General features: G+C 41.8%; 1 protein-coding gene and 1 pseudogene across 8 annotated transcripts in view; both read left to right on the top strand.

Annotated features, from left to right (window-relative positions):
* PTPRA (protein tyrosine phosphatase receptor type A) overlaps positions 1-14,163 on the top strand; it is a 170,901-nt gene that overhangs the window by 141,252 nt on the left and 15,486 nt on the right. For all 8 annotated transcript variants that reach the window (XM_019971966.2, XM_019971965.2, XM_019971964.2 and 5 more), the window contains 3 exons: positions 449-525; positions 9,178-9,214; positions 13,268-13,365. In XM_019971966.2, coding sequence (XP_019827525.1) covers positions 449-525; positions 9,178-9,214; positions 13,268-13,365 — 212 coding nt within the window. The remainder of the gene's footprint in view (positions 1-448; positions 526-9,177; positions 9,215-13,267; positions 13,366-14,163) is intronic.
* LOC139186518 (proline-rich protein 13 pseudogene) lies at positions 4,462-9,171 on the top strand (annotated as a pseudogene).

Raw genomic sequence — 14,163 nt, 5'->3', positions numbered from 1 at the left:
CACAAGCTCCTAGATTCTGAGAACAGATTATTGATTATTGGAGAGGAAGGGGGTTGAACGTGGGTAAAATGAATGAAAGGGAGGGGGTCTATTGCATGGTCATGGATGGTAGCTAGACTTGTGGTAATCACTGTAGTCATTACAGATGTTGACTTATAAGGTTGTATACCTGAGACTATAAAGAAATGTAAAATAAAAACAAAGCTAATATATATTGGCAATTGTCGAGAAATAGGAATATTCACTTTCTTTTTTATCATCTGCTTACTATTCCATATTATGGTTGAGATATGTTTGAATTTTTGCTGTTATAAATAGTGTTGCAGTGACAACCTATATAGGTGTATATACAACCTATACAGTTCTGCATCGTCACAACTGGCCTGCTTGCATTGGGACCAGGGAAAAATAAAATTGAATTTAATTGAAAAAAAATTTTTTTTTCTAGATGACCACTCTCGAGTCCATCTGACACCAGTTGAAGGAGTTCCAGATTCTGATTACATCAATGCTTCATTCATCAATGTAAGAAACTTGAGTTTTTCTCATTGTTACCTTGACTTATCATTGGCTCTTTTCCAGCTGCATATAAGGAGGATTACTTGTCATTACAAGTTTTCCCTGAGGATAATTTTTTTAAAAGACTAAAAAATAATTTTTTTAAAGATCAAACAGATAGTTTAAAATGTATTCTTATGTTTACCTGTCATCATTACCAAAATTTTCCCACGCAGAAATCAGAATCTAAATGTATACCTCACAGTAGGAGTCAGTGAATCCTTTATTGAGCTTATTCGGATAACTAAGAACAGAATCACACCTTGCCATCTACAGTAAAAGTAGGGAAACAGGACAAGGATATCTGACTCCAGATGAGTCTGGCTAGTCATGTCTACTTCAAGAGGAGAGCTGAAATTGGAAGGAGGTTTTTAGGGTGATTTAGAGAATGTTTATAGAGATGGTATGAGAGACATGAGTATGTTTTATAGGCTCACAGGAAGGAATCAGTAGAGGGAGAGTTTGAAAAAAAAAAGAGAGTAAGCAAGAGAGCTAAAAAGAGCAAGCCTGACTACTGAAGCATGAAGAGAATATTGATGAAATTTGTACACTCATATTCATAACAGCATTAATCACAATAGCTAAAAGGTGATTGCAGCCCATCAAGGGAAGAATGAATAAGTAAAATATGGTATATACATATAATGGGATATCATTTAGCCTTGAAAAGGGAAGAAATTCTGACATATACTACACCATGGATGAATTTGGAAGACATTATGGCAAGTGAAATAAGCCAGTCACAAAAAGATAAATACTTTCTAATTCTACTTATGTGAGGTAGCTGGAGTAGTCAAATTCATAAAGACAAAAAGTAGAATGGTGGTTGCCAGGAACTAGAGGGAGAGAGGAACAGGAAATTATCATTTAATGGGTACAGAGTTTAGGAAGATGAAAATGTTTCAGAGATGGATGGTGATGATGGTTGCCCAGCAATGTGAATAAACTTGTTTATTCAGAACTGTACACTTAGAAATGGCTACAGTGGTCAGTTTTATGTTGTATATATTTTACCACAGTTTTTTTTTTTTTTTAAGCTGATAGATTAGCATTGAACATAAAAAAGGAAGTTTTTCCTCTTAATTTGCTGGTAAAGGAATATAGAATAGATAGAGTTGGTTTGTAAGTGTGAATAAATCAAGCTGAAGGAACTCATCTGTGTTTTCTGAGAAGTTAAGTCAGGGTTATCTGCTGAAAAGGGGGGATGGGACTGTGACATGAGAGTACTGAGATCAGTAAGAAAGAACACGGAAAAGGGCATGAAAAAAAACATGTTTAGCTGCACTGAGGACCTACCTAAGATGGAAATCATTGATGTATAAGGGCCTCAGTTGTGTGATTTTCTCCGATTGTACCTAGGATTGGTGATACGCAGAAAACATTAGGTAACTCAGTTAAAAGGACTAGAGAAGTCAGTTGCTCCTCTGAGTAGTCAGCTAAGGGCTTCAGGTTCGGTGGAGAAAGGAAGGGATCAAGGACCAGGTTTCAACAAATTGAAAGAGCAGTCTTGGGATAAAAAAGGAGAAAGGTGGAAGAAAAGAGGCTGTGGCTAATGAATAGATTATCAGATGGAGTTCAGAAATGGAGCGGTGCAGGCATCCTCACTAGAATGGATTTGCTGAAATTCCTGTATTTATGTTTCATAGGGATGGTCATATGTTTATAGTTAGAAGGAAAAGAACCCTGCAAGAAATGATTGCTGTGGTAGATAAAGGAAAGTGGAAAAAGGCTAGTAACCAGATAAGATTCCCAGAATTTAGATCAAAGATTATGATGAACAGGTAAGGAGGAATAGATTGAGTTTAATATTATATGGAAGAGTATAGCAGTATCAGTCAAAATGTTTCCATCTTAAGGTAACAGAATACTCAGCTAGAATTGGTCTGGACAGGAACATTTACTTCTCATATAATCTGAAAGCAAATATACAGCAGTTCCAGGGTTGGCTGAGTCTGTGACTCAGTGACATCCTTAAGAAAACAGGTGTTTCCATCTTTCTACTCAGATGTCTTCATCCTGTTGGCAGTGTCTCTTGGTCACAAGATGGCTGTAGCAGTTTCAAACATTTCTTATACACACAACAAGCAGCACAGAGGAGGAGGAGGTGGAGAATTTGTACATATGCTTTCCTCTTTATTTGGGAGCATGATCTTTCTCAGAAGCCTGTCCAGTACAGTGCCCTTCAGAGCCAACAGGCCAGCATCGGATCACATGCTTACACCCTGTCTCTAGTCACTGGCTAAGGCACTGAGAATTATCTTGATTTACCCTTCTGGGGCTGAGGAATTGTCATCTTCCAAGCCAGTAGAAGGTAAATATCCAAACAAAAGCATGGTTTTGATGGCAAGGAAGAATGGGGAGGAATAGCTTTTGAGTTAGTAATCAGCAGCATCTGTCACTGTAACTAGTTTGGATCCTTCCCACACTGAAGGTGAAGACAGACAAAAGTAAGTTGGATGTGAAGACTGGTAAGCAAGTAAGGTGGGTCTTTATGATCATAATAAGCAAGGCACTAAAAGGAAGCATGCCTTCTGCTTTGGCCATGCTTAGTTGGAGCTCACAGTAGGGCATCCTGTAATGCCATGGTGTTTATTGGAGGTTATTAATAGGTGAAATGAAAGTTCAGATGAAGAGGTTAAATTGGGGGCACTTACAAATTCAGTGAAAGTAGAAACGCAAGAAAAAGCTATGGTGAACCATGAGTAAGAGTCAGGGCTTAAAGAAGATTTAGGTTTATTCAATTCAAGCAACATTTTTTGATCACCTTTTGTGTGCTAAGCACTGGGGATAGGCTTAGAGGTTACAGAGATAGGATGTAGTCCCTAGTGTGATCTACCTACAGGTAGATCATTATCTTTAGTGTGCAACATGTGCAAAGGAGATACTGCCAGATTCTTTGGGACTTAAGAGAAGGAAACATTCAGCCAACCTGGTGATCCAGTAGAGCTGAATATTAAAGGGTAAGTCTACATTCAAGAGAAGAAAGACAGGTAGAAATTTTAAAGCAAAAAGAAAAGTAAGAGTGAAGTCAGAGACTGGAAATAGTAGTCTTAGTTATGAGGTACAAGGTGGGAAGGAAGGAGGCTTGAGGGATTGGTAGGAGCTCAGTCTTATAAGGTGCTGAATGTCAGGTGTGTGTTGGGGTTCTTAGTTTCAGACAGCAGTGTCAGCTTTCTATTCTTTTAAGCAGAAGGGGTTTATTATTAGATACTAGGTAGCTTACAGAATCTGTGGGAGAGTTGCAAGGTGGTGTTCAGTGAGGAACAGAGCAGCCATAGATGTACCCAGCTGCCCCGTATGACTCTCGGAGTGGAACTCCTTTACAGCTGCTTCAGAAGAACTCAATGCTTCTGCTGCCATGCTTGCCCAGAGACTACATCTTCTTAGCAGTCACCGTCTCACATTACTCACTTCTGTCCCAAGTCTTATGTGGGACTAGGAAGAAACTGAGTTCTTAGGCTGAACAGAGCTGCAAGAGAGTCTGGGGAATTCAGCTTTTAGTTTCTCAGCCTCTATAGAAAGGAGGTCAGGCTGTTAGTGGGTGGGACTGGATGTTGATTGAGCTACCTTAAAATATCTGCAAATTTTCAGTACAGCTGAGTTTTTATTCTAGGCAGTGGGATAACACTGAAAGGTGTTAAAGATAAGGAGTGACATGGCCACATTTGAATATTGATCACTCAGGTTACTGTGTGCAGCATGGACTTAGGAAGGGCCAGTTAGACGCTGTTACAGTATCAGGCTCTGGATGGTGAGGGTAGAAGGGTTGGAGAATTATCAAAGTAAAAACGACTTTGGAGGTAGAATTTAGTAGGACGTGGTGATCGATTATGTATGAGAGAGTATAGCGTGATACTCTGTAGAGTATATTGACCTGAGCTGGAGGAAACACTGAACGTGTGAAATCCCAGTGCTGGGCAGCCAGGGCCACATCCACACCTGCCTAACATTGAGCACCCTGAAGGTTGCAATCCTGCTCATCCACCATCCGCCAACACTACCTTTCCTCTAGGCCCACCTTCCCACTCCCCCAGGAGCACCCCAGGGGAATCCAGCTCTTCTCCCTGGTGGGCCCTGTTATCCTGTGCCACAACCAGGGTCTTTAGGATGCCAGCCCTCAGGTCTCTACCCCTGCCCATACCCACCACCTGCCCCTGGCATGTATCCTGTGAACCCATTGGCTCCTGGCATGGTAGCACCAGGAATGGTGACAGACAAAGGATGCAGAAGAAAATGAAGAACGATCATAAAAAGCAGCAGAAACACCACAAGCATGGCAGGCGACATACCTCCTCCCGCTCCTCCACTCCCAGCCATGACTCTGACTGAATACAGGGCCTGGACCCTTCCTCGGGTCTCTCCAGTTCTGCTCTTCCATCAAGCTTCAGATGCCATCTTGTACTAGGGGAAATTAGCCCTTGTGTCCCTTCCCCTCACCCCCACCATCTGTGCCTCACTCTGCTGTTCAACCCTAACTGGTTAGGGAAAATGGCAGAAGAATAGCCATGGACTAGCAAAGACCATCTTCCTACTGCCTGGGTAGAACTTTTAGCTGATGAGTTTTGCAAGAGAAATGTTTTTTGAAGATGGTGAGATTTGAACTAAATGCTGAAGACAAATCTAAAATCTATAAAATGTGATTTTTTTCACTTTCATTTGTAATACTTGTGATTGGAGAGATGCTGTGAAAAATTAATTATGGGGAAAGAAAACCAACCTGTGCCTTTCTTGTATTAAAAAAAAAAAGTATAGGGTGATTCATGTGGATGTATCCAGCATAGTTGGGCATTGATCTGAGCTCAGGAGAGAGATTCCAAAGCCATTAGAGACAGGGAGTCCAAAAACCTCTGCCAAGGCGCACTGGGCAAGAGGTGCTCGTGAGTGAGACAGAAGACCAGGAGAGAAGAGCATCTCAGAGGACAAAGAAAAGCATGGAGAAGGGTGTTCAGTGGTCAGCAGAGTTGAGTGCAGATGAGAGATCCAGTGGGAAAGAGGGAGCACATGTGCTCTGGACTGGGAGGGTCAGACAGCAGCCTTTGCTGAAGCACATTGAGGCCATTTGTTGTGGGCTGCCAGTTACACTTACCAAACCCTATTTTTTCTCCCAGCATGACTGAGGTATATAAGGTAAGTTTATATAAACTATACCTCAATCATGTTGGGAGAAAAAATAGGGTTTGGTAAGTGTTATATAACAGTAATTCAGACATTTGAAACAATAGAATTCCTTGAATTTTAGTAAGTTTACCAAGTTAATGCTTCCATTGCATGCTAAGTTGCTTCAGTCGTGTCTGACTATGCGACCCTTTGGTCTGTAGTCTGCCAGGCTGCTCTCTCCATGGGATTTCCCAGGCAAGAATACTGGAGTGGGTTGCCATTTCCTTCTCCAGGGGATCTTTCTGACCCAGGGATCAAACCCACATCTCTTAGGTCTCCTGTATTGGCAGGCAGCCTCTTTATCACATACCACCTAGGATGGCTTTATTGATGTAATTCACATTCCATAATTTTCACCCACTTAAAGTTTACAATTCACTGGTTTTAGTCTGTTCACAGATATGTGCAACAGTGATCACTTTTAGAACATTTTCATCACCGCAGAAAAGAAACACTGTACCTCTTAGCTATTGCCTATTAGTTTTAGAACTTTTTGCTTACCCCCAAAAGAATCTTCTTATCAACATTCCCAGTCCTGGCAATCACTTACTGAGCCCTTTGTGCACACAGAGAACCAAGATCACACATGAATCTTAAAGAGAAGTGGTGTCAGGTACCAGGGAATGGTGGCAGCAGTTGGGGAGGGGGTGGGACCTGTGGTTTGGAGACTACAAAGGTCCGAAGTGAACCTGACATTGTTAACAAGAGAAGATGAAATAGACAGTGGAACAGGTGGCAGCTGGGCTTTCCGCCTGAAGTCTTAGGAGAGACCAGTTTCCTCACTTACTCTTAGGTGTCTAAGAGTATTTACAGGATTTTTTTAGAAGTGTTTTGTTTTTGTTTTTAAACTGGTAGAAATGTAGATGCCACATGGAGCCAACTTGGCATTTGACTTTCAGAATCCAAAGATGTCTCAAGATCTCGGGAGCCACATTTCTTCTTTCCCTTGAATATAACACAGGGAAGATCAGTAGTTTGGCCTCATTCTAGTTTTACCTTATTGGTTAAGCAATATCACCATATCATTATGTAGGCATGTTTTCATAGGGAATATATAGCACACTCCTAATGAAGATGGAGCAGGAAGCACTTGCGGGCCGGACCCTCCAACTGTGCTTTTAAGCTATTCATGACCCACACACTCCAGTGAGAGTTTGGCAGCTACTTCTCCTGGAGCGGGGATATATTATAGCTTAACATAATCTAAGAACTTCTCGGTTTTAATTACACGTTTAGTGCTGTAACCAAAGTGCAGCATCCTGAATTAAGGTCTTATCAGTTTTCATCTTCTACTGATTAAAAATATTTGGAAAAACTTAAATTGCTCTTCTAAATAAAAATTTTAATAAGCTTCTTGTTAATTCTGAACATCTCCATCTTGAGGCCTAAAGCTTTCTCCAGTGCTGAGCAGCAGTTCTGCCACTGCCTTGCAGACTTGTATTTCACATCGTCACCTTGGTGTGACATGGTGTCCCATCCATGAAACTGTCTTGCCCTCATTGCCCATCTTAATGCTGTCTGAAAAAAACAGAGGTATTTACAATCTTTAAATCAAATGATTTTTTCATTTACCTAGGACTTCTCAAGTGAACACTACATTTAAACAATGAGGTTGAAAAGGTGTGTGACTAAACAGTAAATACTGAAAAAGAAAGTTACTGCTAGTGTCAGTTTCTCAGAGGATCCTTATCATTTTTTTTAACTGAAGGATAATTGCTTTGCAGTATTTTGTGGTTTTCTGTCACACATCAAGAATCAGCCATAGTTACATCCATGTCCCCTCCCTCTCGAACCTCCCTCCCATCTCCCTCCCTGTTCCACCCTTCTAGATTGTCACAAAGCCTCTGTTTGAGTTCCCTGAGTCATACAGTAAATTCCCATTGGCTGTCTATTTTATATACATATTATAAATTTCCGTGTTATTCTCTATATACATCTTACCCTCTCCCTCCTCCCCTTTCCTCCCCCCGCCATGTCCATAGATCTGTTCTCTGTCTTTCTCCATTGCTGCCCTGAGATAAATTCATCAGTACCATCTTTTTAGATTCCATATATATGTGTCAGTATACGATATATAAATCTTATTAAGATATATATATATGTATGACAATATATGATATCTTATTAAGTGATGTCCCCAGGCTGCTTGGCTTCTTTGTCTCCCATTTCCGGTAAAGGAGAACCCTGTTGTCAAACACCTGGGAGCTGTTAACCATACCCATGGACTATTCCCAGAAATCTTCTGCACCTGGGTGAAGCATCATCAAGCAAAAGACTTTTTACCTTCTTAGTGTGGGCTCAGCCTCACATGCTTCTGACTTGGAAGTTTCCTATCCATTAACACTAAGACTCAGATTGTCAGCAGCTGAGAGAGCATCAAAACAGGATCTAGCCTGCTGCTGCTGCTGCTAAGTCGCTTCAGTTGTGTCCGACTCTGTGCGACCCCATAGACGGCAGCCCACCAGGCTCCCCCGTCCCTGGGATTCTCCAGGCAAGAACACTGGAGTGGGTTGCCATTTCCTCCTCCAGTGCATGAAAGTGAAAAGTGAAAGTGAAGTCACTCAGTCGTGTCCAACTCTTCGAGACCCCATGGACTGCAGCCCACCAGGCTCCTCCGTCCATGGGATCTAGCCTAGTAGTTGTTATTTGGATGTTCTTATACTAGTGTTCATTAATAATTCACTTTAAGAAGACTGCCTAGACCATGTAAGCTTTGCTTCCTGCTATCCAACTAAAAGATGCTTGTTCCTTGGAAGAAAACCTATGACAAACCTAGACAGCATATTAAAAAGCAGAGACATCATTTTGCCGACAAAGGTCTGTATTGTCAAAGCTTTGGTTTTTCCAATACTCATGTACGGATGTAAGAGTTGGACTATAAAGAAGACTGAGTGCTGAAGAGTTGATGCTTTCAAATTGTGGTGCTGGACAAGACTCTTGAGAGTGCCTTGGACTGCATGGAGATCAAACCAGTCAATCCTAAAGAAAATCAATCCTGGATATTCATTTGAAGGACTGATACTGAAACTCCAATCCTTTGGCCATGTGATGCAAAGAGCTAACTCATTGGAAAAGACCCTGATTCTGGGAAGGATTGAAAGCAAAAGGAGAAGGGGCGGTAGAGGATTAGATGGTGAGATAGCATCACCAACTCAATGGACATGAGTTTGAGCAAACTCTGGGAGATAGTGGAGGACAGAGGAGCCTGGCATGCTGCAGTCCATGAGGTTGCAAAGAGTCGGACATGACTTAGCAACTGAAAAACAACAACATCCAAAGCTTGATGTTGTTTCAAACATCAGTACCTTGAAAATTTCTAGAACAGAAATTCTTGTTAATTGCCTGGCCCTTTTCACAAGGGAGGCTTTGTAAACTGGTTGGGAGTCTGGAGAATTTCATTCTTATCCATTTTTGGATTTTCACTTTCTTTTTCTCCTCTATTTCCCCCTACCCCACTCCCAGGGCTACCAGGAAAAGAACAAATTCATTGCTGCACAAGGTAAAATAAGATAATTTTTTACTCTTGGGTTTAACCATGAATGGGCTTGGGTTTTTTCTTCCAAATCCTAAATAGATTACACAGACTGTATTAGCTTCTGTAATTATTACCACCTGAAAGAAAAGCAATTTACCTTGCAGGTTTCTAACTAAGGGGCTTCATCTTGATGATTTAGTGTCCAGGGGTCCTTTGAAATAAATTCTTTTTTATATGTACATAAAAAATACTGGAGAACACTACACACACACACACACACACACACACACACACAACACACACTCACAACACAGTCTAGTGAGCTTCTCTAAAGAGGATTAGAGACTCAAAGGTCCAGTCTGACTCATCTCCACCCACTCATGGGCCTGAGCTCTACTATTATTCACAGAAAAGTGGTCTAAAAACCCTCAAATCAGGGACCCAATGTGCTATACATGCTCTGTACACATTTCCACAGTGTAAAGTTCTAATAAGTGTCCTCACTTTTAGGATCCTAGCAAAAAATATCTTGATGTTTGTAGCACTGTGAAGTAATTGATGTTATTATGGTCCATCAAAGCCCATTTAATTAATCATTCAACAAATATTTATTGACCATTTATTGTGTGCCACGCACTGGCCTAGGTGATGGAAATATGTACAGGAATAAAATAGAGTATGGTCTCTGCCTTTAAGGAGCCTTTAGTTGGTAGAGGATGCCGTGCTGTGCTAAATTGCTTCAGTCATGTCCTACTCTGTGCCACCCTGTAGACTGTAGCCCCCTAGGCTCCTCTGTCCATGGAATTCTCCAGGCAAGAATTCTGGAATGGGTTGCCACTTCCTTCTCCAGGGGCTCTTCCTGACCCAGGGATCAAACCCACATCTCTTAAGTCTCCTGCATTGGCAGGCGGGTTCTTTACCCCTAGAGGATAATTTGTAGCAAAATAAACAGAAACTTTGGTAAGTGGCTATTCTGTTCAATACAGTAGTTACTAGCCACAAGTGGCTATTTAAAACAAGATTTTAGGGAGTTCCCTGGCAGTCTAGTGGGTTAGGACTCTGCACTTTCACCACTAAGGACATGGATTCAATCCCTGGTCAGGGAACTATGATCCTGCAAACCATATGGTACAGCCAAAGTAAAATAATTAAAATTAAATAAAATTTTAAATTCAGTTCCTCAGTCACACTAGTCACAGTGACTAGAGACTACCGTATTAGTGCAGATATGAAACATTTCCATCACCGCCTAAAATTCTGTTGGACAGTACTGTGAGCATGGTAAAATAGGGATAGAGATAAAATAAAGTAGAGTGGTCAGGAAAAGCCTTATATCCTCCTTGCTCTTGAATCTTCCACCAGGGCCTGGCCCTTGCCTAACCAAGCCCCACTACCCTCCCTCTATAGCCATCTGTCGATTCAGGGCCACTCTCCAAGGCCCAGCTCATCTGCCACCTACTCAGTGATTTTGGCACCAACAACCACATACAGTCTCTTCCTCTGTTGGTCATGGTGCCTTTTTGATGCTAAAATATTTCTTAGTCACCTTTGATTTCCTTGTGGGCCTTTTCTCAGACTCCCTCTTGAACTTCACAGAACTTCGCTCTTCTTGAAACTCTGTTATTTCCAGACATTCTGTTCTCTTGATTTTTCTCACTTCTCTAAGTATTCTCTCTCTAGCTGTTATTCTTCTTTCTGCATCTTAAATATAGTTTCTCTTGAAAATTGTAGATGGCTACTTCTTTAAAATTCCATTCTTGTCTTTCGTGGCACATTTCTGTCCATTCTTCTGCCTCCTCAGCTTTTTGTTCTGTCTGAACTTGAATAATGCTCAAAGATCCCCAGCATTCTGTGTTTACACAGAATTCTTTACCCCTTCTTTACTCCCCACTCCCACCCCCTCTTTGAGAGAGTTCATCTAATACCCACCTCTGTTTGACTGGCTGCTGCCTCTCTTGAGCTCTGGAGCCACATTTTCAAACTAACTTTGTGCCCCTCCACTTGAATACTCTCACAAACTCTTTAGATTCAACATCAGAAGCTGAAATGTGACTTCCTCAGCCCAGAGCTGCTTTTTCTCATAACTTCTTTGGAGACCTAATCACCAAGCCTAATTTAGGATCATTCAGATGTCCTACCTGTCCCTTGCTTTAAATACGATTAGTCCTCGGGTTTCTATCTCCAAAATCGGCCTTCTCTGACACGCGCCCTTGCTCTCAGCTCTTCTCGTTCTGTTGCAGTAGCTCACTGATTGATCCCTGTAGGCCCTAGCTTTGTTCCTTGCATTTCTTCCACCAGAATGACCTTCCTTAATGTAAAACTTCTGTCAGACTCGCATGAACATCCTATAATGATTTTTCATTATCTGTAAAACAAGCCTTTGTAAAGACCTGGCCTCCAGCTCTTTAGATTCTGGTACCTCACCTATCTTCCTAGCTTCGTCTTCTCTCCTCCACACCGCCAACACAGTGAGCTCACCTTCAGCCCATGTGTGTTTCACACTGTTAGCCCCCGGCCCCTCTGCCTGGAGTGCCTCTTCTCCCTGCGCCTCCTTTCTAAATTCACGTCTGCTTTATCTGTCCTAACACATGGCTAAGATGTCACCTCCTTCAGGAGATTTTTCCTAACTTTACCAGGCAGTGAAACAGTTTCCCTCTGTACATCTTTCTGGCATGTGTCCACTTCTGACATGATTTGTTTCTCGTCTTAATATTTTTCTTTTTACCAAAGGGAGTACAAAATTTCTTGAAGAAAGTCAAAAAAGGTATTACAAGATCTATAGAAACAAGTTCTCCCCTCAAAATTTTATCTTCACCTTTTTAGTCTAATTCAACCATTTTTATCTGTTGACCTCTTCTTATACTAATGCATGCTGCTGCTGCTGTTGAATAGCTCAGTCATGTCTGACTCCTTGCGACCCCATAGACTGTACCCCTAGGCTCCTCTGTCCATGGGATTCTCCAGGCGAAAATCCTGGAGTGAGTTGCTGTGTCCTCCTCCAGGGGATCTTCCCCACCCAGGATTCGGACTCTCTTATGTTTCCTGCATTGCCAGGTGGGTTCTTTACCACTAGCGCCACCTGGGAAGCCCTATTGTATTACTACATAACTTATTAAATCTTACAAACTACATCACACTCAGATGTGTCCCTTTTCCCTATTCTCCCAGTGGAGTTAAATCACAATTTGGAGTGAAGATAATACTTGTTATTTACATTCTTATTACTAGGCCAGTGTTATTCACAGCTAAAGCACATAGTATTATATGATTTTTTTTTAATTGGATACAGTTTTTGGTTTTCTTCTTTCCCAAGTGTTAATAATTACCTTCTTTCCTTATTTACTTAATTTTGTATATACCTAGCACTGATTTTTTTTTTCCCCTCCAAACTCTTTGCTGGAAATACATATTTTCTCTTGGTACCCTCAGATACATGAGGTTTAATTTTTTTAAGTTTTTCTCTTGGGATCCTTCTAGAACCTTCTTTCGTTCCATTCTGGGTTGATTGCCCTTTAACCTCTAGCAGAGTAATTATCCTGAGCCTTCCCTTTTCCAATACCCTGGGGATTCTGTTAGTCTCTGTCCTATATTAGATCCCACTTTTTTCTTTATTTATGCCCTTTTAGTGGCTTTCTGGAAAAGGCTGTATAGGAAGTAAATTTTAAATTTCAGCCTAAGAAATTTACCCAACCTGTTTCACTAACGATACTCACCTCACAGCATGATAAGAAGAGTAAATGAGATATAAAGCACGTAGCTCACTATCTTGCCCTTAACACTGGTATTCAGTAGGAGTCATGATTCCTAATCCTCAACTGTAGTATCCTTGGGAAACATTGTATGGGTCTCTTTTTATTTTGACAACTTCACACCCCCAGTTCACTTCCTATTGAAGTACCTGACACATACATGGTGGAAATGTTCAGTTAGTAGGTGGGTGGATGGGTAGATGGATTCTATAATTAACTGGGGACATGTGGGTACAGGCTTCCAAAAATCAGGAATGAATGTTCCTAATTTCCCAGCATCCTTCTTCCTCTTGCTGTGTGTTCTCATCTTTGCTGTTGGTTATTGTAGGACCAAAGGAAGAAACGGTGAATGATTTCTGGAGGATGATCTGGGAACAAAACACAGCCACTATTGTCATGGTGACCAATCTGAAGGAGAGAAAGGAGGTGAGTGGAGAAATTAGATAGAATGGCCTCTGATACAGGCATGAGGAACAGAGGGACTGCTTTTTTGGTGTTCTGTGTTTGAGCCTAGGGTGTCCACCTATTTTGGCTTCTGTGCCAGTCATTCATCCAGACAGACTCCAGGCCAGGGTGCCCACTACATTTTCCTGTGGCCTGGACGCCTTAGATGATCTGAGGGATATTCCTAGGACACGGCCTGTGTTTGGTAACATAACTCACCTTAGATCCAAAACATCTTAGAAGAAAGACTTGGACCATTAGCCAAGGAAAAGCCTCAGTGAGGCTTTTCTCCCCTGGCTTCTCTTGTCCCTCACTCCCCTGGGTTTCTTGCTTTTGTTTTCTTTCTGTCCCTCCTCCCGAGTCAGCAGAGGGAGCTGTTTGGGCCCAAGGAAATGTGAAACCCCGACCTCATCCTTCAGGCAAAGCTTCTGACTGGCCCTTTTCTTTCTGTGACTGCTAAGTCCATGCCTAGTCAGCTCCATCACTGGGCCACAGCCAGCACCAATCCTGAGTCCTGAATCAGGCCCCAGAGAAGAATCCCAATTCATGACTGTCTCTCTCCAGGATGGCGCCGGAGTCAATCTAATACCCATGCTGGGCTGTTGGGTGTGTTGATCAGCTTAGGAGGGTTAGCTTTAGAGCTGGACTTTAAGTTCGTTTCTTCCATCCCTACCTGTGGCTCTTGGGAGCTGTTCAAGGCCTAATCCCCAGAGAAGGCCTTGGGCCTCTCATGGCAAGTTTACAGTCTGTATCAATCCATCCTAGTGACTTCCTCATAGC

This window comes from Bos indicus, chromosome 13, assembly GCF_029378745.1.
Source record: "Bos indicus isolate NIAB-ARS_2022 breed Sahiwal x Tharparkar chromosome 13, NIAB-ARS_B.indTharparkar_mat_pri_1.0, whole genome shotgun sequence".
NCBI lineage: Eukaryota > Metazoa > Chordata > Mammalia > Artiodactyla > Bovidae > Bos > Bos indicus.
This window is presented reverse-complemented; position numbering and strand designations above follow the sequence as displayed.